Source organism: Bicyclus anynana, chromosome 26 (genome assembly GCF_947172395.1).
Source record: "Bicyclus anynana chromosome 26, ilBicAnyn1.1, whole genome shotgun sequence".
NCBI classification, from domain to species: domain Eukaryota; kingdom Metazoa; phylum Arthropoda; class Insecta; order Lepidoptera; family Nymphalidae; genus Bicyclus; species Bicyclus anynana.
In genome coordinates, this window is record NC_069108.1 from 9,545,645 (window position 1) to 9,571,475 (window position 25,831).

Here is a 25,831-nt window from a genome sequence, read left to right on the forward strand (position 1 = left end):
TACGTCATTACTTCTTCGCTACCCTACCCTTACTCTTTTTAGGGTCCTGTAGTCCACAGGGAACCCTTATAGTGTCCCCTTTTGCGTTTGTGTGCCCGTCTGTATGCAGAGACTATTCTCTATTACTGCTAGAAAGCTCTATTATATATCTCCTATTATGATAATACCATCTTTCTAATTATCATAATAAGAGACATAGCTGGGCACCGTTAATCAAATAGTTAACTTCGTTAATCGCTAATCCGCTACAAAAAAAAGTTAGCTTCGTTAAACGTTAAAGCGTTACATTCCGGAAGAATTAACGCAAGTTAACGTTAATCGTTAATCCGTTAATATGACTGGTTAATATTGCATTTTTATATCATTGTGTGAAATCCCCATTGGAAAAATAAGGGTGAGCACTGGGGAAAACTGCCATAAATTGATTTTAGTTGATTTTATCTATAATTTAACATAAATATAGTAATTTGTTGATTTCTTTGAAAAAAAATCATAATTTCTTACTTGTCTTAACCTGTTAATCGCATCGCGCGGTAATTAGTACGCATTGGATTAACGATTAACGGGCTTCTGCATATTAACGGAAGTTAACGGGTCCGTTAACATTTTTAAAAGTTAACTTAAAAGTTAATCCGTTAAGCAAAATGTTAACTTCGTTAATTAACGATTAACGGATTAACGAGTTAATGCCCAGCTATGATAAGAGATAAATAGGAGATATATAAATAACTATTACATACAGATAGACAATCACTCTTGATGTATCAATATTAGTAACAAGGTGCTGTCAGACTTGAGCATTCACTTGTAATGAGCATTCGTGCGAATGTTACGTCACGGAAAAATACGAGAACATTTTAGCGAACATTCTATCGAGCGTTCTGGCGAGCAGATTTGCTTGGAGCTTATATAATACTAGCGGACGCCCGCGACTTCGTTCGCGTGGAATTTAGTTTTACACAAATCCCTCGGGAACCATGCAGTTTTCCGGGATAAAAAGTAATCTATGTGTTAATTCAGGCTACAATATATCTTAATACCAAATTTCAGCTAATTCGGTTCAGTAGTCGAGGTGCGAAAGAGTAACAAACGTTCATATCATCAAAATCATCAGTTTTCGCAAATCTCGGGAAACCATGGATTTTTCGGGATAAAAAGTAGCCTATGTGTTAATCCAGAGTAAAATCTATTTCCATTCCAATTTTCAGCTAAATCGCTTCAGTAGTAGCGGCGTTATAGAGTAACAAACATCCAAACATCCATACAAACTTTCGCGTTTATAATATTAGTAGGATAGTAGGATGACACCGACAAGCAGTGACGTAGCGTGCCTTGTAGGGCCCTGTATCAAAGTTAGTTGGGGGCCCAATATGAAGGGAAATATTTGTTAAAAAGAAAGATGTTTGAAAACTCTATGAATATACGGGAACTCATAGGTTCTTCAAACCAATGGAGATTGTGGATTACATTTTACTTATTTTAGCTTTTAAACGTAAGGGGCCCTGTAGTCCGGGGCCCCGTATTATTGACACGGCGGTAGGCACGCCCTGCCGGCAAGGAATATCTTTGACGAGCATTGAATAGAACGTTCACTAGAATTCGTATTCAAGATGTTCGTAGCAATATTTGGCTCTATGGCTCCGCTGTGTATTATCTATGGCTCCGCTCGTTGTGCTGTGCAGTGCATATCACAGACCACAAATGAAGGTGCATATGCAATATTACATAATTTAAAATGTACACATAACTATTTTAGTAATATAATTATAAAATGTTTACTTATAAAATTATTGTAAAGATGTAAGTTTTAAATGGTGAAATTGTCATTTGAATCATTAAATACTTAATAAATAATTTGCATGCCTAATTGGCGAGATACATTTGCCATCTACATCTACCGACCACCTGTATGTATAATGCATGTATCTGCAAATAAATAAATTGATTGATTGATTGATAAAATCGGCGAATGCTCGATGTTTTGTTACAAGTGAATGCTCAAGTATGTCAGCACCTTTAGGAATAGGCGTGTATACAACTTAAGAGGCTCTCAAGTAGATAACAGTCACGACCAGTTATCTAATATATTGAATTATCTAACTGTTTTGCAAGATCAATATTTATCTGATATAGGTACTTAACTACATAAATAAATAATCCACTGGCGATTCCGAAGGCCTAGTATGAACCAACTACATAATATTATATCGTAAAGAGAAATAGACAAATTATCAAACAATTTATTTATTTACTAGCGGACATCCGCGACTTCGTACGCTCTTATACTTCTTTAATCCAGCCCTTACAGTAGTATCGCTGTAAAAATGGAATAACTTCTCCCGTTTTCCCAACATTTCCCTTCACTGCTCTGCTCCTATTGATCGTAGCGTGATGAAAAGTATACTATAACCTGCCCAGAAGTATGAAGAATAATTGTACCAAGTTTCGTTAAAATCCGTCGAGTAGTTTTCGTTTTTTTTTAACATTACGTATTACATACATATGTTTCAAAAGTGCTTGTAAACTAAGCCAAATTGAAATTTGACTTGACTTGACGAATGTTCAGCATTCATAAACTGAAATAATAATGGCTATCTTTAGATTCTTAGTCTACAAATAAATCATCAGAAAGAGTTAAAAATAATCTTTATTGGAATACAAAAAAAAATATCTCAACATATTTAAAACATTTTAAATACTTCATATCTCGCTTACATACACTTACACCTATACATGTGTGTCATGACAAGCATGTCATGTGCATGTAACACGTGCACAACATGCATACATCGATAATCTAAAATGTTACAGTCTGACATTTACACGAAATACATGTTATAATGGAACACAAACTTGTCAAAAAAATACACAAAGTTGTATACATATACACCATATGTCAAGTTATTATCAAGTAGCATATATGCAATTTAATGTTTAATAAAAACATAAAAATGCTTATAGAAGTAACTAAAAATGTTAAAGTGACATTAACACAATGTATGTCACATTAAATACAATCATAATGTGTAAATTGTAACATTTTCTTTTTACACAAATTCTTTTTCAGAAGTAATAAAAAATGTTACACAAGCATGTAGCATAAATGTTACAGTTTGACAATAACACAATGCGTGTAGCATAAATGTTACAGTTTGACAATAACACAATGCGTGTAGCATAAATGTTACAGTTTGACAATAACACAATGCGTGTAGCATAAATGTTACAGTTTGACATTAACACAATGCATATAGCACAATTGTTACAGTTTGACATTAACACAATGCGTGTAGCATAAATGTTACATTTTGACATTAACATGTAACATAAATGTTACAGTTTGACATTAACACAATGCATATAGCACAATTGTTACAGTTTGACATTAACACAATGCGTGTAGCATAAATGTTACATTTTGACATTAACATGTAACATAAATGTTACAGTTTGACATTAACACAATGCATATAGCACAATTGTTACAGTTTGACATTAACACAATGCGTGTAGCATAAATGTTACATTTTGACATTAACATGTAACATAAATGTTACAGTTTGACATTAACACAATGCATATAGCACAATTGTTACAGTTTGACATTAACACAATGCGTGTAGCATAAATGTTACATTTTGACATTAACATGTAACATAAATGTTACAGTTTGACATTAACACAATGCGTGTAGCATAAATGTTACATTTTGACATTAACATGTAACATAAATGTTACAGTTTGACATTAACACAATGCATATAGCACAATTGTTACAGTTTGACATTTACACAATGCGTGTAGCATAAATGTTACATTTTGACATTAACATGTAACATAAATGTTACAGTTTGACATTAACACAATGCGTGTAGCATAAATGTTACATTTTGACATAAACATGTAGCATAAGTGTTACAGTTTGACATTAACACAATGCGTGTAGCATAAATGTTACATTTTGACATTAACATGTAGCATAAGTGTTACAGTTTGACATTAACACAATGCGTGTAGCATAAATGTTACATTTTGACATTAACATGTAGCATAAGTGTTACAGTTTGACATTAACACAATGCATGTAGCATAAATGTTACAGTTTGACATTAACACAATGCGTGTAGCATAAATGTTACATTTTGACATAAACATGTAGCATAAGTGTTACAGTTTGACATTAACACAATGCGTGTAGCATAAATGTTACATTTTGACATTAACATGTAGCATAAGTGTTACAGTTTGACATTAACACAATGCGTGTAGCATAAATGTTACATTTTGACATTAACATGTAGCATAAGTGTTACAGTTTGACATTAACACAATGCATGTAGCATAAATGTTACAGTTTGACATTAACACAATGCGTGTAGCATAAATGTTACATTTTGACATTAACATGTAGCATAAGTGTTACAGTTTGACATTAACACAATGCATGTAGCATAAATGTTACAGTTTGACATTAACACAATGCGTGTAGCATAAATGTTACAGTATGACATTAACACAATGCGTGTAGCATAAATGTCATATGTAATACGACATCCATGTTTTTTATGTAACATATAAGTTACATAAAATCTTTCAAACTCCATTTACTGCATGTTACACACACAAGACAAACATTACATACACACCAATTAAATAAAAAATTAATTACATACACACCTATTAAATAAAAAGCTAATTAAGGCTGGCTGCACATACAATTGTCGCCCATATAATAAAATTTTAAAAAAAAATTAAGCAAAACAAAAAAGTGTTTGGTCTTTTTAAGCGAGTGACAAGCGACTATCGCAACTGATGTGCGACCAGCCTTATAGAAATAAATAGTTTATAAACTAAATTTCATTAAAAGCTGTCATTTTTACATAAATTCGCTTGAAGTTATGTTTATTTATTAATAATTTCGTTTCACAACTCATTTTTAGTTTTATTGACAGGGTGAGTTTTTAAAACGTTTCAGAGTATTGATTATGAAACACGAAAACTCACGTGATATAAGGTCGGAGTATACCCGACTAGTTTCGAACCCATACGGAGCCCTTAGTCATGAGTTGTTAGCATGAGTCAGTTTGGATCGTGCCCCGTTGCAAGAACCAGCTCATGACTAAGGGCCCCGTATGGGTTCGAAACTAGTCCGACCTTCTTTCACATGAGTTTTAGCCGTCTTTCATAATCAATTAATATGAATAACACTCACCATAGTTAAAAAAAAATATTTTTCAAAGTCACCCTTTAGCTGTATTTAGAATAAAAATGTAACAGGTCCTATTCTGTACCTTGAAGATATTTTGGAAATTACTATTGGGGGGGGCAGTATAGAATCGCTACTAAAGCCAAAATGTATTTTTTTTTTCAATTATTGAATACAATAAAGCTTTGAATTGATGGTAACAATCATTTTCAGCTTACTTGTATATTAATATCAATTTTAAAACAAACACTTTCTTGCTAAGTTAAGCCTATCAAGTCTCATCGAAATCGGCCCAGCCGTGCCATAAGCCTACATAATACATTGCAGATAGATTAATATATTATTATTTATTACAGGTAACACTTTAGCAGTGAAGTGACAACTATTGATGCACATTGATTTTCAAAATCAAAAGAATAATTTTTTTCTTTGAATTATCATAATTTTTTTACATAATTCACCGAGTGTTGTTATAAAGACCCAAAAAGCCATTTCATTTACTAACCAACTGATTTTATACTAATTAAGTAGAGAAAACATAATTTTTTTAAAACAGACATTTATATCTTACTAGCAGACGCGGTTCTCTCCACGGTTCCTCGGTCTTTCGGTTCAGTAGTCTTTGCGTAAAAGAATAACGGTCTTTCGGTTCAGTAGTCTTTGCTTAAGAGCAACGGTCTTTTAGTTCAGTAGTCTTTGCGTGAAAGAGAAACGATCTTTCAGTTCAGTAGTTTTTGCTTGAGTGAAAGAGTAACGTTTTTCGGCTCAGTAGTCTTTGCTTAAGAGCAACTGTCTTTCAGTTCAGTAATCTTTGCGTGAAAGAGTAAGTCTTTTGTTTCAGTAGTCTTTGCGTGAAAGAGCAACGGTCTTTCAATTCAGTAGTCTTTGCGTGAAAGAGTAACAGTCTTTCGGTCTAGTAGTCTTTTCGTCAAAGAGTAACAGTCTTTCGGCCCATTAGTTTTTGCGTAAAAGAGTAACAAACATCCATACATACTTTCAGGTATAATATTACTAATTCAAATGCCGCGACAACTTAGCCCCATTGGCTAGCACTGTTACGCAAGCAACCAATAAGATATCGCCGACAAACAGATACTTAAAGAATTGTGTCGGTATTCTTTGAAGTTAGAAGATCAGAACATTTTGCGGGTAGTTATTTAATATTTTTAGTATAATTTATCCAAATAGCAATTTATAAATGTTTTTCACTATTTAAAAGTAAAGCAAGTCTGGAACAAGAGATGGCGCTACTAATTTTCATGTATTATTTTATTTTTAAAAGCATTTTTACTTCACACTCGGTTATTTTTCACCATTTCAAACAAACTTTTCTTACACTTTTCAAAAAAAGTGTAAGAAAAGTTTTTTTTTCACTTGGAAAATTCACAGTATTGTATAGTGAACTCTATTCATTAGTGGTTAGAGTCTACATTAGAACGTCTTGCGATGCACGGCGCGGTGTCCCTCCTCATCGTACTCCCGCTTGGAGACCCACATCTTGCGGAACGTGTCGAGCGACGCGAGAATCGAACCCCCTATCCACGTGGAGTACAGCCGCTCCTGGGGCGCTGAGATCTGGAAGCAATACAATAGGCTAGATCACTCATATCAAATTTAATTTATATTTATATTTTTTAGCAGACTCAGAAGTGGATTACAAAAATAAGAAAACCAACGTCGAACAAAGGTCATGATTCTCAACATTTGTCAGCACAACTTAACAAATCAAACTGTAACCAAAAAAAAACTCTAGCATGGCAGAGTGAAGTCACGCACTTGTGAACGATGTGTGTAGGGTTAAAGGTACCTTTAACTGTTAACAAAGTCTGCCATTTTCCACTCAATTCACTCCCCCCGCCTATCCCAAGTAACCCATAAAGAACACAACAAGGAATGTAGACGGCTCGAACGCCACGAGCATGAAGACGACCGTCCGACGAGCGCCTTATATCGCAAGTCGTTCCCGCCAACTGATCGCTACCTATTTTTTTTTTCACCCGGTCGCCGAAGCCGCAGCACAGCGTCAGTAAGATGTGTGGCAGCTTCTACTGCTGGAGCCCTGGAGCCCTGCGCACGTACCCGTATCTTCATGTCCTTGGGCGCGAGGCGCCGTATCTCGGCCAGCAGGCGGTCGCCGAAGCCCCGGCACAGCGTCAGCAGCTACTGCTGGAGCCCTGGAGCCCTGCGCACGTACCCGTATCTTCATGTCCTTGGGCGCGAGGCGCCGTATCTCGGCCAGCAGGCGGTCGCCGAAGCCCCGGAACAGCGTGGAGCCGCCGCTGAGCACGATGTTCTGGTACAGCACCTTGCGCAGGTCCATGTCCGACTTCTGGATCGCGAACATCAGCACCTCGTGCAGACCTGCACCAATATAAAAACTTTATATAAACTTTTTTAAAAAAATAAGTGAAAACGCCATCTATGAGCAGCAGACGTAACTATAACGCAACATCTTGAAATGTCCAAAGTGGGTTTGTTTCAAAGTTCTCTAAGAGCGCCATCTACTGATAGTTTAAAATAACATTAAATATGTAAAGTATTAAATATGTTTAGGGGCTGCCTCGCTAAACGTTACCCCTCTGTTCAAATATCAAGAATCAATGAGCTAAAAAGTTTATAAAAACAGTTTCGGTAGAATTGACGTTTTATTGTTGTAATTTTTTCGTTGTGTAGAGGTTCCCTAAAAATGCCAAATTGACGGCCTCTGTGGCGCAGTGGTATGCGCGGTGGATTTAATGACGGAGGTCCTGGGTTCGATTCCCGGTTGGGCCGATTGAGGTTTTCTTAATTGGTCCAGGTCTAGCTGGTGGGAGGCTTCGGCCGTGGCTAGTTACCACGCTACTGACAAAGACATACCGCCAAGCGATTTAGCGTTCCTCCTCCTAACAAGTTAGCCCGCTTCCATCTTAGACTGCATCATCACTTACCATCAGGTGAGATTGTAGTCAAGGGCTAACTTGTAAAAGAATATAAAAAAAAGTTACGTTTCATTTATAAGTATTTCCTTTATATCTTTGTAAATACGTTATCAAAAAAAAAAATTGATTTTTCAGCCAGCTAAGCATCGATCAAGTAATTGTTCGATCGAATATTCTATGTAATGAGTCTAAGTCACAAAATATATTTATAAGTGTAAAACGACAGACAATTTCGTGGGCGAATTTAAGTGCATTACATCTCCATAGTTGATAACTTTATAGCCACACGACTAGTAGAGACTAGAAGTAGAATTTCTTTCAAAATGCAAAATAGCGCCATCTGTGAGCCGCAGGCGTAACTGCATCGTAAGAGATTAATGAAGTGTACAAAGAGGGTTCGTTTCAAAGTTCTGTATGAGCGCCATCTACTGATAATTTAAAATAACATTAAATATGAGATACCAAGAAACCAGATAGGTTAATTCATACCTTCACACTCCTCTCCGATGAGGTCAGGCCTGAACAACACTTCTGGGGCCCGGAACCTCGCTGGGCCGATCTGAAACATTGAGCAAACTTTTTAGTGATGATAAATTTGACGGCCTCCGTGTCGCAGTGGTGTGCGCGGTGGATTTACATGACGGAGGTCCTGGGTTCGATCAGGTGAGATTGTAGTTCAGGGCTCACTTGTAAAGAAAAAAGGATACTTTTCACAAGCTTTTCTATAGTATCTCCCTCACCTACCAATTACATTCTATTGTACTTATATCGCACTAAAATTCAACAACTAAATTATCTGTCGTTTTTGTGGGGAATGAGGTAAACTCACACATGGAAAGTAAAACACCAATAAATATCCTGTGTGTACACTACACACAACTAATTCATAATTCATAATTCTTTAATTGCAAATTGTTAAGTACAGATCTTGATATAAATGTTGGCATACAATTTGCTACAAAATAGCATGCAAATTTAAAAATAATCTTATAACTAAATTACATTGTCTATAATACACTATAATTATTGAAATTTACTTAATGACTAAGATGTTAAAATTATTAATTTATTATTATGTCCGTTATACGTTAATTATTATTGTTTGTCAGTTAAATAGTCTTTGATAGTGTAATACCGTTTTTTTAACAATAGTTCTTTGATTTTAATTTTAAATAAAGCAACACTTAAATTTCTATCAGCTAATTTTGCTGGTAATTTGTTGTAAATTAGAGGTGCCATATGAAAAATGCTATTGCCATATAATGAAGTATTATGATGAGTGAAACAGATTTTGTTTTTCCTCCGTTCTTTATCTGAATATGTAAATAGGTGTTTATGTAATTATTGTAAACTATAAGTTTTAAATCGTAATACACACACGTGTAATTTTAACACAGTGAAACATCGATTCTATTGAACACATTTGATCATGATCATATAGTTTTAAACTATAATGGACTAAAATGACTGATGATGATGAACATGACAAAGCCTATGGTATACCTCAAGTTGTGTGCCATCAGGCAGGGTGTACTGCGCCCTCTCCGAGTCCATGGCCTCCTCTTTGAGCGGGTTGGGCGAGAGGTAGCAGGCCCTCTCCTTGATGGACCTCACGATCTCCAGCTCCGCTGACGTCCGGAGGTTCACACCCTCTTTCCGGAGTAATAATCTGTTAAATTAATAAAAGCTGTTGTAATAAAATGTAACTGATTGTGACTGATTCACAGATTTGACTTCTACACGTACATGTACGATATCGTACCGGAACGCTAAATCGTTTGGTTGTACGTCTTTGCCGGTAGGGCGGTAACTACCTGTTACTGTTCGCATAATACACGGAATAAGGGTACGAAATACATCGATATTAATTAATAAAAGTCAAAGATTTCATATAAAAGTTAATTTAAAATTTTCCAAAAGTCAAAAAACCTTGTCGTCCATTTTGTAATGTCACAATGATATACTTGATGTACTGAACGTCGAACTAATTGTTAACCAACGTTTGTCAAACGCTCTATTTGTTAACATGACGTCATGAAACAGTTGAAATATAGACCATCATGGCTGACATGCTTATTGTGTCAGCGTCCTACCTGAGGTACCGAGTGACGTCACGGCCGGCCACGTCGACCCTCATGATGCTGTGCGGCATGGCGAACCCCTCGTAGATGGGCACCGAGTGCGTGACCCCGTCGCCCGCGTCCAGCACGACCCCCGTCGTGCGCCCCGTCGCGTACCTGCAGACATCATCATCATCATCATCATCACCTGGGATACACACCATGAATGTTGAAATGTCATAAAGGAACTTTTTAAAGCCTAGTTCTCACAGCAGGCCTAGGAGGAGGGTCGCAACAGACAGAGAGCATAGGAAGTCGCTGTTCAAAACAGAGCAATTCGAGCAATATATCAACTAAAATCACGCGAGTCCCTTCGTCAAAAGTTTTAAGAAATAGGCATTTTAACAGTCGCCTGTTAGTATATAATATATAACTGTATAGTCTATTTAAGGCAAAATATTAATTTGTACAAACGAAAAGCAGATTTAAACCCATGTCTATCGTCTCCAAAGAGAGTAGGTTTGGGTGTACTCTTCTATAACAAGATCCCCAAGACTGTGATGGACCTGCCAATGCATAGCTTTAAGCAATGTGTTAAAAAACATTTACTTATTCGAGGGTACTACAACATTTATGAGAAAATGAAATGTTGAGAAAACGGGAGAAGTTACTAAATTTTTACAGCGATACTACTGTAAGGGCTGGATTAAAGAAGTATAAGGGCGGACGAAGTAATAATCTATATTTATAATAGATTCTGTGAAAGAGGTCAATTCTGTACATGAAATATATTTCCAAAATAACTATCAGGGGGTGATTAGTGGTCGATACTGATGCCAAAAATGTAATAAGTAAATTTTTTGTCTGTCTGTCTGTATGTTCGTTATAGAAACAAAAACTACTCGACGGATTTTAACGAAACTTGGTACAATTATTCTTCATACTCCTGAGCAGGTTATAGTATACTTTTCATCACGCTACGATCAATATGAGCAGAGCAGTGAAGGGAAATGTTGGGGAAACGGGAGAAATTACTACATTTTTAAGGGCTGGATTAAAGAGGTCTAAGCGCGGACGAAGTAATAATCTATAGTAATATTATAAAGCTGAAGAGTTTGTTTGATTGAACGCGCTAATCTCAGAATACTGGTCCGATTTGAAAAATTCTTTCAGCGTTAGATAGCCCATGTTAGCTAGTTTAGAATAAAGGGCTTATTAGTACTCACAGGCTGAGCACGGCCTGCATGGATAGGAACAGCGCCGGGACGTTGATGGTCTCGAAGAAGATCTCGGCCGCCTTCTCCCTGTTCCGGCGCGGGTTGAGCGGCGCCTCCGTCAGCAGCACGGGGTGCTCCTCCGAGAACGTGGACAGCTGGTCCTGGCAGGTGGACAGACAATCGCCGGATTAAGTCAGTGATCATTAACAACCCATATCCAGCTCGAGTCGAAACGAGTCTCCTCTCAGAATGAGAGACGCTGGCCCAATTGGCAGACTTCACACATAGAGGATTAAGAAAATTATGAATAAGAATGGTCAACTAAAAAGAAAATTACAAAAACCTAATTTTCAATTAAATGATCCATTTGTTATACCATGGGGTTTATTGTAGTGACGTCATGAAACAGTTGAACTATAGACTGTCATGTCATGGCCGATAGGCGTTTTGGCTCATATTGTCAAAAACATATTTAAAAATTAAAATACTCATTAAAATACTCACGTCTCGAAAAATATGTTTTTTTTTTTGTCTAGTAGACATGTATTTTTTTCCAAATCGGTACTTCTTTATCCCAAAACAATTTTAATAATCCATTGCAAAATTAAATTTTAAGCAAAAAGATCACGATGTTTTAAAAATTATGATTTTTCACTTTTTCACCATTTCAGTCCATTTACTCAGCCATTTTTCAATATACCTACTTAAATTTTTAATATGTTGTTGTATAAAATATAAGATAGCTAATAAGACACACTTATAATAAGACTGGTATGCAGATAAAGTTGCATGGAATTTTTTTTCAAATAAACTTTCATTTAATCATGGGGTACAGAAAAACATTTTAAAAAGTCATAATTCAAAAACAGCATAACTTATGTGTTCTTTTTTGTATTGTTATGTTATAAATCGTAAATAACACTAAAAGGGACTAATAAATACGTAAGTTTTATTTTATATTCCATTTAGAAGTACAGTAACATCAATCGGCCGAGCCAGGGATCGAACCGAGGACGTCCACCTTGAAGACGTAGATGTCTACCTTGCTGTAGATATAGTTCCACACTCGCTCCATGTCGTTCCAATCGGTGACGATGCCGTGCTCCATGGGGTACTTGATGCTCAGCAGGCCCCGGTGCTCCTCGGCGCGCGGGCCCACGAACAGCTCGCCCTCCAGGGCTCCGGCCATCACTCGCACGTGCTTCGGACGGCCGATGCTGTGAAACAAATTTATTCATTTACTAGACGCCGTGCTGTTTCACTCGCGTGGTTCCTGTTCCCGTAGGAATACGGGGAGGAAATATAGCCTATAGCACTCTAGGATAGTTATTTTTTTTTTATTCGTTACAAGTTAGCCCTTGACTACAATCAGACCTGATGGTAAGTAATGATACAATCTAAGATGGAAGCGGGCTAACTTGTTAGGAGGAGGATGAAAATCCACAATATGGATAGTCAGTATTATTTGGACTACTATGAAAACATTTTTTTTTTGTAGTTCATAAAATATTAGTTTAATTATAAAAAAAACTAGCGGACGCCCGCGACTTCGTTCGCGTGGAATTTAGGTTTTCACAAATCCCTCGGGAACCATGAATTTTTCCGGGATAAATAGCCTTTATTAAACAATGGCGACCCTGCACTAGTAAGCGCAGTGTTGGCCGACCCCCCACCAGGTGGACTGACAACATCAAGCGAATCGCAGACATTCGCTGGCTGCAGGTGGCTCAGTATTGTGATGTTTGGACGTCCATACAAAAGGCCTATGTCCTGCAGTGGACGTCCATCGCATGATATGATGATGATTAAACAATCACAAATATCTTTAAATTATTTACAAATTTATTTGATTGACACCGGCGTGTTGAGATTGTCGTGTTTTACAGCATAAGCCTCCCCTAGAGCCCGCCACACTGATCGGTTATTTGCCTGTCTATTACATGTGACACCTGCTATTTTTCTGACATCATCCTCTACGACGCTGTCTTCCTCTGTTTCTTTTCTGGTGCCTTGGGCACCAAGCTGATATGTCTCTTGACCATTTATCCTTCCTACTTTGAATCACATGTCCTTTGAATCATATTTCAATATATATATCAAAAATACCTGATGTCACATACTTCATTAAAAAAAAGCTGAAATGAAAGTGACATTAAGACTTTTTTTTTATATGTAACTTCTGCTTCATCAGGCAATCTGCTCATAGGCATTCCATTCATGTATCTGATATCATCATATCATTCAAGGATTTCTTTGAGAGCTAGTTTGCTGCAGATTCCCTGTCAACAGCTCCCCCTTTGGCTTGTTATGGAAATCTGTTCCACAGGTCGGGAATGCTGTGTCTTTGTAGCCGAGCAAAACGGAGTCCACCCTCGCGACTCAAAGCCCGTTGGTTAGGCAAGCTCATTTGTGTGAACTGTCAGTCTCTCCTGATACCTCAGGCTGCACTGGGATCTTTCTTCACGTACATACCAGTGCAGCCAGCCCATATTAAGCCCATAGCCCATATTAAGACTAACTAGTTATAGCAAATAATTACTCAAAAATATGTTCCTTTTGTTATTTGAATAGTGGCTATCTGGTATTCAGCCGGATAATATTATGGCTGCCAGATAGTTACTGGATACAAACAATGCAAACTTCATATAACGTGACATGATTTAACGACAAACTTGTTAAAGCGTCTACATAAAGTTGGTAATAAATTGGTATTGCACATTTAAATACTGTTGGTGAACATGACTAATAACTTAATACATTGTGGCGGTTTCTGAATGCATACATTCTATTTCTTATGTTGGATATGTTGCCCCGCAGCAGTTACAAGCGAGTGTATCCTCCCATCACAACCAGTCCCACGAAAAACCAAAAAAGGACGCTAATATTCCCGGCCATTTAGACCTGACAGTCCCCTGACAACCCTTACTGCGAGCTATACAACACATATCCACCCTGTCGTACCATATAAGAAACTCGTGTACTTTGATCTCAACACATATTGTTGAAAGTGTTATTTATACATCACCTTTTTTTTTTTTTATTTACAAGTTAGCCCTTGACTACAATCTCACCAGATGGTAAGTGATGATGCAGTCTAAAATGGAAGCGGATCAACTTGTTAGGAGGAGGATGAAAATCCACACCACTTTCGGTTTCTACACGACATTGTACCAGAACGCTAATTCGCTTGGCGGTACGACTTTGCCGGTAGGGTGGTAACTAGCCACGGCCGAAGCCTCCCACCAGCCAAACTGCAGTGTAGTATCATTTAAGATAACCACCGCTTAATTTTAATACAAAAGTGATTAACGGTATGAGTTTCATTTAGGATCAACCCACCATATCCTAAATCTGGTGACCCTGTACACTAAATCCAGACCAAGTTGCTCACACACTTTCAAACTGTAAACATGGCTAGTAAAAGAAAATCACTGTGTATTGACTAAAATGTTTAACTTATACTTTTTTTTTCTTTTCATTATACGCAAACTCTTTAAAATACTCACTAGTTCGGAAATCTGCATTTTGGTATCTGATCGCCGGCGAAACCAGCCTTGATGACTCCAGAGCCCTAAATGTCACCAAAAACGAAAAATGAGTACAAAAAAAAATTTCTCGACACACCGATGACTCATAATTCACTTTAAATACAAACTATATCACATCTACCAACTGAATATTCTTAAATAAATAAAAAATAGCTTGAATTAATAGCTGTATTCCTGTTTTGTCTACTTTCGAGTAATTTACGCTAAGTTTAGGATAGTACAATGAGGGTAAAATCGATCGAATATAACAATATTTATACGAATTACATTGTCTATAACGACGGGTTGATTCACAATAACATCGTTCAGCTCCATTTTAATTAATACTTTTTGCTAATTAAACTAATCGAGATTTTCCAATATATTTTGTGTAAAATGTAACATTCGGCTAACTTTCAATTTTCGGATGACATCAGTTTCAGAGTTGCCATATTAAGACATAATAAATTATAATTTGGCTGACGTTGTTTCATTTTAATGCCTTACGCTAGTCACACACAGTCAAATATATCATCAAATCTGCCGAACAAAAAAATTGGTTTTTAGGAACTTCTATTGAAATGCATGAAAGTGTAATTATTAATCCTCTTTCATCTATATCTATACTAATATTATAAAGAGGTAAAGTTTGTAAGTTTGTAAGTTTGTCACATTTTTTAAATGGGGTAATCTTCGGAACTACTGGTCCGATTTTAAAAATTCTTTCACCAGTAGAATGCTACATTATCGGGGAGTGCTATAGGCTATATTTTATATTGGTATCATATATATTAGCCGAGTTATCACAGTTTTTGTCATACAGGTCGGACTGAAAATCCTCTTACACAGACTTAATCGCATGCGCTGCCTTAACTATTGTGTATAATTGAAATTAATGTATGGAGGCTTTATGTATCTTTAAAAGTTCTACAAAAAAGTCCGCGACTCCATGTATCTATCTTCTATATATTAGCAGATATAGTACCTTTTGTGTTTTAAAAATTATTAATTTTATATATTTAGGTTTACGTCATTATTTATACAACTAAACTTTAATCCTTATTAAAATAAATTATTTAATAATCACAAGGATATTATGAAGATAAGATTTGCCCTTTACAATATGTTAATTACTTAAATAGTTTCGGAGATAATACAAAATTTCTAAAAGACGCAGAAATTCCGCTATATGACGCCCGGCGCTTTCATTTACGTAGTTCCCGTTCCCGTGTGAATATGGGGATCGAACATAGCCTATGACACTCGCAAATAACGTAGCTTTCTATTGGTAAAACAATTTTCCAAATCGGTCCAGTAGATCCAGAGATTACCTCCTACAACCACACGAACTTTACCTCTTTATATTATTAGCATAGAAGTCTCTATTTCTCTTGGTCATACCACCACTCTCGAAGGACTGGACCGACTTTGCTAAGGGTAGGAGTAAGATAGAGAAGTTACAGGGTAGGGTAGGGTACGGGTAGGGAAGCGTAGGGGTAGTGTAGGGGTAGTGTAGGGGTAGGGTAGGTTTAGGGCCGGGTTTAGGGTGGTGGTAGGGTAGGGGTAGAGGTAGAGTAGTGGTAGGGTAGAGGTACGGGTAGGATAGGGAAGTGATAGGGTAAGGAGTAGGATAGGCGTGAGATAGGGGTACGGGTGGGATAGGGGTAGGAAAGGAATAGGGTACGGGGAGGGTAGGGGTAGGGTGCGGGTAGGGGTAGGGGTAGGGTGCGGGTAGGGGTAGGGGTAGGGTAGGGTAGGGGTAGGGTAGATGTAGGGGTTGGGTAGGGTTGGGGTAGTGGTAGGGTAGGGGTAGGGTAGGGGTAGGGTAGGATAGGGGTAGTAGTAAAGTTGACATCGATATTTACGCGGACGAAGTCGCGGGCGTCCGCTAGTAGATTTATGATCAAAGAATAAATTGCTCAAAGATTACTCATATGATTTCAGGGTCAAAAAGCTAAAACGTAGGGTCGTGAAAAAAATACGATTGTTTCATGTTTGCAGGTTGTCTTTGTTCTTTGTTTTTCTGTCAGTGTCAAACGAAGAAAGAGAGAAATTAGAAAATTGTTTTTTTTTTCATTCCGTTCCTCCCATTCTTAGATTTTTATAAAATTGCGATGATATTCATATCACTACTGCTAACATCTTTAGTTTTAACATGTGCAGAAGATAATTCACAAGGATACTGCATCGCAAATGAACAATCGTGTGCCACACAACTTGAAGAGGAAGAAGAAAAATTCATATTTTACGATGTAAATCCTCCTGAAGGTTTCAATTTGAGGCGCGATGTCTACATGAGGTTCGCTATAATGATGTCAGAAGCTAGAAAGCAGGGGAGGCGAAAAAATTGGAATTTGGTCTTACCTCCCTGGTATAATTTGTACCATTGGAAAACTGCCGATGTCTCCAACGAACCTTTGCCGTGGAGCATGTTTTTCGACGTAGAATCACTGAAGGCTTTCGCTCCAGTAGTGGAGCTACATGAACTATTTTCTAAAACCAAAAGAAAACATTTTCAGATCGACAGATTGTATGTGTTGCAAAATTTTCCAAATGCTTTCGAAAATGGCGTTTTCGATGACAAATGGGAGATCAACACACATTGTGACTATACGGCTAGTTTCTGGGGATACAAGAACGTTACAGTCAAAGAAATAGTATGTGTCAAATTCCAGGGTATGATATCAAAGTTATGGGAAGTTGTCATGCAAAGTTCTCACAAGTATGTGATGTTTGCCCATGGAGAGATTCCCCTGCACGACAACTACGGTTCTAAAAGCTTTTGGGAATGCAGAAAGAGTATGAAATTCAGCAAGAAACTCATTGAAACAGCTAAAAAATACATCTCAGAGAATCTTCACTGTGAAGGCGATATATGTAGCACATACATCAGTGTTCACTGGAGGAGACAAGACTTTGCTAGAGCTCGTAAGAGAGACGTCCCATCTATAAAGGGTACTTCCACACAAATAGATAAAGCCATCAAGAAACATAACTCTGATATTGTAGACGTTTTCATAGCGTCAGACGCACAATATTCTGAATTAATTCAGTTGGAGAATCAATTGAAAAATTTGGGTTACAGAGTTCATTTTTATTCACCAACAGAAAATGATTTACAAGAACTCCGGGACGGCGGCATAGCAATTGTAGATCAGATAATCTGTACACATGCAGCTTATTTTATCGGCACCCATGAAAGTACATTTACATTCAGGATACAAGAGGACAGGGAGATATTAGGCTTTGAGAGTTCCACCACATTTAACCGACTCTGCCCCGATACCGGGAGATGTGAGAAACCATCCAAGTGGACGATTGTCCAATAACAGATGGAAAATACTTGAAGACATCTGGTTCCACCTTCAAAATTAAAGAAAATTATAAAGAAGAAGGACCACAGTGTAAAAAAGAATAAATATTATGACCTAACAAATGAACTAACTAAAAATGGCTATGTAGTTAGTCTGTACGCCATAGAAGTGAGTGCGATGTAGATCTTGTCAAATGTGTCTACGCAGGAAGAACAACACGAGTGTTAATCAATTGTCAAGGAATTCCCTTAACCCTACGTCCGTTGGTCACAAGTCCAGGACTCTGCTTGGAGTTTTGCCCTCTGCCACGTGATTGACCCAGCACCTGCATGGTGATATAAGATATTCATCTCTACACTAGCTACTATCATTATTAGTTCTGAAAACCATGTACCCAGGGCATAGAGGAACTAGATATGGAGATGCAGCAATACAAATATACAAAAATTAAACATCAACTCTATAGAAACAGTTTTTATAAACATCTTCGTTTAATGATCTTATACTTTGACAGAGGGACAATATCTAGGAAGGTGTGAGTCCTATATTATAATAACTAGCGGTCGCCCGCGACATCGTCCGCATGAAAGTCAATGTAAACTTTCAACTACCCTACCCCTACGTTACCCCTACCCTATCCATTAAGGCTGCACACGCGGCGGAAAAATCCATCGCGGGATTTGTGAAAAACTGAATTCCATGCGGACGAAGTCGCGGGCGCCCGCTCGTATTAATTATATTTCGCAAGTAATGTACCTAAACCAAAGAAGTTTATAGTTTTAATAAATGGTTTTTTTACAATGACATGTATTTGGTTTTTCTTTTAACTTGTTGAAGCCTGAAAGAGGGTGAGCGTGGAATAATTAACTTTTATTAATTAATATCGATATATTTCGGACCCATAATCCATGTACTACGCGAAATTAATATTGTTTATACTGTTGTGTGCATTTTAAGAAATTCAATATCACGTGTCTCAAACGGTGAAGGAAAAACATCGTGAGGAAACCTGCATACCTAAAAATTTTTCTTAATTCTATGCGTATGTGAAGTCTGCCAATCCGCATTGAGCCAGCGTGGTGGACTATTGGCGTAACCCCTCTCATTCTGAGAGGAGACTCGAGCTCAGGTGTGAGCCGTATAGGAGTGGATAATGATGATGATGAATATTAAATTGGATACGAGTCAATTACATTATTTTTTGGAATTCGCTTGTCGTTTTTTAGTTTTTTTTAGATTTGAACCTACCCAGGGTAGTGTCCTAAACCAACACGTTTTCACTCCGTGGCGCAGTGGTATGCGCGGTGGATTTACAAGGCGGAGGCCCTGGGTTCGATCCGTGTCTGGGCCGATTGAGGTTTGGTCTGGCTGATGGAAGGCTTCGGCCATGGCTAGTTACTACTCTACCGGCAAAGCGTTCCGGTACGATGTCATGTAGAAAACAAATCTTAAATTGCATCATCACATACCATCAGATGAGATTTAGGTCATTTTAGAAATGGTGATGTTGATTGACAATAATGTGTTAAAAAAAAACTCAATTCATGTAATTTTGACTTGAAACTTGTTTATTCTTTACATCTACCTATTTTTTTTATATTGACACCAATATAAAATATTTCTTTGGAAAAAGTTCCATTAATAATGTTAGAGAAAATGGAATTTACATATAAAATAATAGACTTTAATAAAACACATTTATTAAACTTTAGTTATCACCTTATTTGTGTATTGCAAGGAAACTGTGCTACAGTACCAATTGTTAAGACTGAACTGTGACTAACTTTATTTATTTACTGTTTATTTGTACATTTAAATAACAAATAGAATTGAACCATGTAAAAAAAGTAATAACTAATGCAGCCTTATTGCTTAGTAGTGATCTACCAGGCTACCTCAGGCTCTGGACACAAACAAAACATTAGTACTTTTAACTGCAGGTGTATGGTGCTGAGCATTGCTCTTTGCCGTGAACGCCTACATGCACAGCTAACACACATGGATATACATAACTCTATTATTTCTTACAACTACTATTATGGGTTCTCATATGTTTTAATAAATTACCTTTTAGCGAAAATTTGTAATTACATATCTCACACGAAAATGGCTTTTCACCAGTGTGGGTCATCTTGTGTCTTAATAAAGTATTTTTTTGTGCAAATTTACTATTGCATATCTCACAGGAAAATGGCTTTTCACCAGTGTGAGTTTTAATATGCTGTAATAAAGTACATTTCTGAGCACATTTATAATTGCATATCTCACAGGAAAATGGCTTTTCACCAGTGTGAGTCATCTGGTGTTTTAATAAATAGCCTTTTTGTACACATTTGTAATTGCATGTATCACAGGAAAAAGGCTTTTCACCAGTGTGAGTTTTCATATGGTGCAATAAAGTATATTTTAGTGCACATTTATAATTGCATATCTCACAGGAAAATGGCTTTTCACCAGTGTGAGTCATCTTGTGTTTTAATAAATCAACTTTTTGTGCACATTTGTAATTGCATGTATCACAGGAAAATGGCTTTTCACCAGTGTGGGTTTTAATATGCCGTAATAAATGACCTTTTTGTGTACATTTGTAATCACAAAGGTCACAAGAAAATGGCTTTACACCAGTGTGGGTCATCTTGTGGTTTAATAAATGAGATTTTTCTGCAAATTTATTATTGCATATCTCACAGGAAAACGGCTTTTCACCAGTGTGGGTTTTCGTGTGCCTTAATAAGCTACCTTTACGTCCAGTTATATAATGGCATAAATTACAAGAGTAACGCTTGGCAGCAGTGTGGGTTCTCACACGTTGACAATTTGTGAATCTATATATATCTGTGTTCGGTTTGGTGCCGCTCTGAGATGATTGGTTGTCCAGTTCACCAATGTTAGTTTCAAGGATTTGTTGGCTTGTCAGGATCGCACCTGCTTCTTCAGTTGCCTGCACTTTGCTCTCGTCGTTTGCCGCAAGTCTCGCGGACAGTGGAGCGACTGAAACAATACATTCTTCTTACAATTGAGTCCGACAAAGAGATCACGAGCTCTTGGGTTCAGGCGAGTTCATTAACGAGTAGTGCGAGGTCAATTACTATATTTTGTTAGAGAGGCAGTTCTTTATGGATTGTTTTGTAAATATTACTTGTTTAGAAATTCCAAGCAGACAAAGGCGAATATCGTTTAGTTGTCCATGTCACTTGTCACTCACCTACAGCCAGAGCGCAGCCTGCAGCCGGGGGAGGCTCATCGCTCAGCCTCTGACTCCCTGTCCTGTGGAACAGCAGCAGAATGTGAGTCTGAGCTGGGACGTAGTGCACAAGCAGTGTTGTGTCATGACACTAGTGTCCTTGTATACTGACTTGTTCTGCAGCACGAGTGAGTCACCGCTGCGGCTCACAGCTGCACGAGGCTCGCACACTTGTGATGCATCACATGCAGCGTCGTTGTATACTGACTTGTTCTGCAGCACGAGTGAGTCACCGCTGCGGCTCACAGCTGCACGAGGCTCGCACACTTGTGATGCATCACATGCAGCGTCCTTGTATACTGATTTGTTCTGCAGCACGAGTGAGTCACCGCTGCGGCTCACAGCTGCACGAGGCTCGCACACTTGTGATGCATCACATGCAGCGTCGCCGCCAGCGTCCTGCCAAATACAAAACTCATTCACACGTCTGTCCACAGAGGCCATATACCACCACTGTCGAAAAGTGCACAACAGTCTCACCTGGAGATGCATGCTCATATGTTCATAATATTCATTCTCTTCCACAAATTCTTGCAAACAAACTGTACATCCGAAGGTGACTATTTCACTCTTTATGCAACTCTCTGTTACAACCTCGTGTTTTGCAACTGCAGTGCAGGAAGTTGCTGCTCCTCTATGTAGAGCTTCACTCACAGCCTCAGCCAGTGGCTCCTCTTCTAACTTGATGCTTATAGTGTATTCCTTCTTGGATACACAGTGATTTTCTAGTGGCAGTTCCAAGTTATCAGCACTCGACATGGAGTCAGAACTGCCTTCTTTCTTCACCACAACTGTTGCAACATCTCCCACTACAGATTCCTCTGCTGCTGTCTGCTCCTCTTCATCAGTGTGATCTATGTACAAGTCACAATGGTTAGCTCCTAATGTTGTTTGTGTCAAATTACACTTCAGATGTGCAGTTGTGCAGTTCATCAATTCTTTGTGTTGTATAGTATTCTGAAACAAGGTCAATGTTAACACCAAACAATCAACTCCTCAAGTAAGGTAACAAGACATTAATTATTAATACTGAGTACTCACTAATTCATGTTGTTCAACTAAGTCTGTCATCAGTGAATGGGCTCTCAAGCTCAAGTCTCTAAATCTACTGAAGTTAATCAATCTCTGAGCACACAGCACACAGAGTGTTTGCTTCAGGTTTCCTCGACGACACAACTGAAACAACTGCACACAATTATGAGTGATAAAAAGAAAAACTGAGACAAATGTTGACCTATGTTTTATATCCCTTTACAGTTTCAATTAGTACAATTTGATTGTCAACTCACAGACAGTCCAGTTAGCTGTTCATATGCCTCCTCCAACTTGTGTTTACTCATTAGAGACAGCTTGCTGCCAGTGTCCAGGCATATCATGCACATCTGTAAATATACCAACAGTTACTTCTACATTACTACTTGCATGTGAGTAATGCTTCCTTAATCTGAATTTCATAACAAACTGACTTGCACTGTTGAAGGAATAGCATGAGAGTGAATCTGCCTCACACAACTCTCTGTTGTACAAAAGTCATCATCCAGAAAGTGCTGGGAGCAGACCACAGCAGGGTCGGGCAGGTGATGGTCTTGTGTGCCGAGGGCTCTGAGCCAAGCAGTACGGAGATTGCCTTCACTGGGTACTCTGGAGATCAACATTCATAGTATAGATAACAATACCTACACACACACACAACTATAGATATTTATGAATAGTTTAGGCAATACATTAAAAAATTACCTCCTCAAAGCTTGTAGATCTTATTCAACAGAATGAGACTGGTTTACAAAGAGTTGTAAAGTTGTCTGTGAGGTTGACAGCTGGGGCCGAAATTAACGAGATAAATAATTCTACTCACGCATGAAAGGTAATTCCCGTTCTCTCGGATGTCGACACATTGTCTGAAGTATTTTCGCAGAAAGGCGCGCAGCACCGCATATTGGTGTGCAGCTGTTCGTCACGAATACAATAGTCCTCAACTGATACTGCTCTTTGAGTCTTAGGGCTCACAGGGTCTGCTCCACCTCTTAGAGGGAACACGTATGAATTATGATCAGTGTGCACCACTTCACATTTCACGTGATATGTGATAACTTTACCTTTTTCTAGACTTAGTAATACTTAGTAAAACTTTCGGCTTTCTGTTTTTTGTAAAGGTCCGTGTAAGCTTTAATAATATAAAAAATAATTTACAGTTTGCTTTGACATCCACATCCACCATTTACCAACCAAGCAGTGTTGCCAGTTGGGTCTTGTGAGTTGTGAGAGTAAGTTTAGTTATGAAACACATTATGAAAGATGGCACTCTAGACATCTGTCGAGCGTGTCATCGTCCTGGGGAGTCCCTCAGGCATATTGTGTCCGGGTGTTCTCACCTTGCTAACGGCGAATACTTGCACAGACATAATCAAGTAGCCAAGATAATCCACTAACAGCTTGCTCTTCAATATGGCCTTATCGATTCTGAGATGCCTTACTATAGGTACGACCCAGCGTCAGTTCTTGAAAATAGCAGTGCATTGCTCTACTGGGACCGAACGATTATCACTGACAGGTATATTGTAGCCAATAGACCAGCTGATATAGTGCTAGTCGATCGGTCAGTGCGTCGTGCAATAATTGTTGATATTACAGTTCCACATGACGATAATCTGGTTAAAGCCGAAAAGGAAAAAGTATCAAAATACTTGGACCTTGCTCACGAGATTACCGCCATGTGGAATGTTGAGTCAACTATTATTGTTCCGATAGTTGTTTCAGTCAATGGTCTTATAGCGAAAAGCTTCGACCAACACCTTAAGAAGCTTTCGCTTAACTGTTGGATCAAGAGTCCGATACAAAAGGCAGTGATTCTTGAGACGGCGCGTATTGTGAGGAGGTTCCTAACTCTAGAGCCCTGACCACCGGTTGCTTGGGCACTCAAATGTCCCGCAGCGGGAGGGTGAATTTTTTTTAAAAATTTTTAATAATGTTTTGTATTTATACTTATATTGTTAAAAATTTAAAAAAAGAAGTAATAAATAAATGAGAGATAAAAATACAATGTTAGTTGTATTGACACAGAAATATCGATGAGTTCTTGAGCACTTGTCCGCATTTCTTGATTTTACGACTGTTCTGTTTTAGGTGTACGAAATTGTAAGTTAATTCTAAAAATTCCGAAATATCACGTAAAAGTAACCTTTTTATTAATGTAACCTAAAAGTTACCAATGCAGTCAAAAAATCACCTAAAAGGTTACAAAAGTAACCTTCTGGCAACACTGCAACCAAGACGGGCCGACGACCACAGACCACAAATGAAGATGCCGACGACGAACACCACAGATTAATCATAATCACAAACTCAAATGAAGACGGCGAAATTCGAATTTCGAAAATACCTATTGACATTTGACAGTTCAGTTGAAGTCTAGACTTTTAATGTAACAGACGGTTCTGAGTTCTACTTTTTTTGAGCCAAAAAAAATGCATCTTGAGCGGATACTTTTTGCATGGTATTGTATTAGTAAATTTTTTTTTTTTAATCATATTTAAAATTGTTAAAACCCAATGTTATTTAATATGACATAAGTTTAAACTAGATATTTTAAAATGGAAGATAAAAGGTAAAGAAATATTAAAGGAGTTCCGATACCAACACATTAGTCCCTGCTCAGCATAGAACCGTATGCACTCTCGTTGATCTTCGGAGTTCCGATATTAGAGTCATAAATTTATTGTTATTTTTTTCTGTCTCTACTTTTTCTTCATCTTTATTTTCACCATCAGACGATTCTAAACTTAGTGTTTGCTTAGGCTCTAAATATTTGTTTTAAATTGTAGTTTTTCGACCGTTACAGAGTCGAACATTTGAATAGTCATTGTTTATTCAATGCAAACAAACAAACAATCAAATCTTTCCCCTATACAAGATTATAAAGTCGCGTTTGTTACAATACTTACAACTCAAGAACGGCTGGACCGATTTGGCTGACAATTGGTGGAGAGGTACCTTAGAACCAGGAGAAGGACATAGAAAAGGGTACTTACTTAGGGTAGAGGTAGGCTTGAGTAGGGTATGGTAGGGTAGGGGTAGGGTAGGCGTAGGATAAGAGTAGGGGAGGCGTAGAGTGGGATTAGAATAGGATAGGGGCGTAGCTGGGCATTAACTCATTAATCCGTTAATCGTTAATTAACGAAGTTAACATTTTGATTAACGGATTAACTTTTAAGTTAACTTTTAAAAATGTTAACGAACCCGTTAACTTCCGTTAATATGCAGAAGAACGTTAATCGTTAATCCAATGCCTACTATTTACCGCGCGACGCGATTAACAGGTTTGGACAAGTAAGAAATGATGAAAGAT

At 37.7% G+C, this 25,831-nt stretch overlaps 3 protein-coding genes across 5 annotated transcripts; 1 reads left to right on the forward strand and 2 right to left on the reverse strand.

Annotated features, from left to right (window-relative positions):
• Window positions 1-6,552: 6,552 nt before the first annotated feature.
• Window positions 6,553-15,372, reverse strand: LOC112056248 (beta-centractin). Its single transcript, XM_024096640.2, has 9 exons — window positions 15,217-15,372; window positions 14,908-14,972; window positions 12,444-12,618; window positions 11,411-11,562; window positions 10,218-10,361; window positions 9,628-9,793; window positions 8,614-8,683; window positions 7,401-7,567; window positions 6,553-6,781 (listed from the first exon to the last, which is right to left on the reverse strand). Exons 1-9 carry the CDS (start codon window positions 15,262-15,264, stop codon window positions 6,638-6,640), a joined length of 1,131 nt encoding a protein of 376 aa, XP_023952408.1. The 5' UTR covers window positions 15,265-15,372; the 3' UTR covers window positions 6,553-6,637.
• A 1,593-nt stretch (window positions 15,373-16,965) lies between these two features.
• On the forward strand, window positions 16,966-19,058 carry LOC112056246 (GDP-fucose protein O-fucosyltransferase 2). Its single transcript, XM_024096635.2, has one exon. It carries the CDS (start codon window positions 17,043-17,045, stop codon window positions 18,255-18,257), a length of 1,215 nt encoding a protein of 404 aa, XP_023952403.2. The 5' UTR covers window positions 16,966-17,042; the 3' UTR covers window positions 18,258-19,058.
• An 867-nt stretch (window positions 19,059-19,925) lies between these two features.
• LOC128199583 (zinc finger protein 260-like) lies at window positions 19,926-23,689 on the reverse strand. Of its 3 annotated transcripts, XM_052889681.1 has the most exons (9): window positions 23,583-23,689; window positions 23,342-23,509; window positions 22,953-23,127; window positions 22,776-22,868; window positions 22,528-22,671; window positions 21,967-22,443; window positions 21,695-21,885; window positions 21,448-21,509; window positions 19,926-21,233 (listed from the first exon to the last, which is right to left on the reverse strand). In XM_052889681.1, exons 2-9 carry the CDS (start codon window positions 23,419-23,421, stop codon window positions 20,260-20,262), a joined length of 2,196 nt encoding a protein of 731 aa, XP_052745641.1. In that variant the 5' UTR covers window positions 23,422-23,509; window positions 23,583-23,689; the 3' UTR covers window positions 19,926-20,259. The 3 variants fall into 3 exon arrangements, with proteins under 3 accessions (XP_052745641.1, XP_052745642.1, XP_052745643.1); XM_052889682.1 differs by having other exon boundaries at window positions 22,528-22,662; window positions 23,342-23,685; XM_052889683.1 differs by having other exon boundaries at window positions 21,695-21,777; window positions 23,342-23,685.
• Between the last annotated feature and the right edge of the window lie 2,142 nt (window positions 23,690-25,831).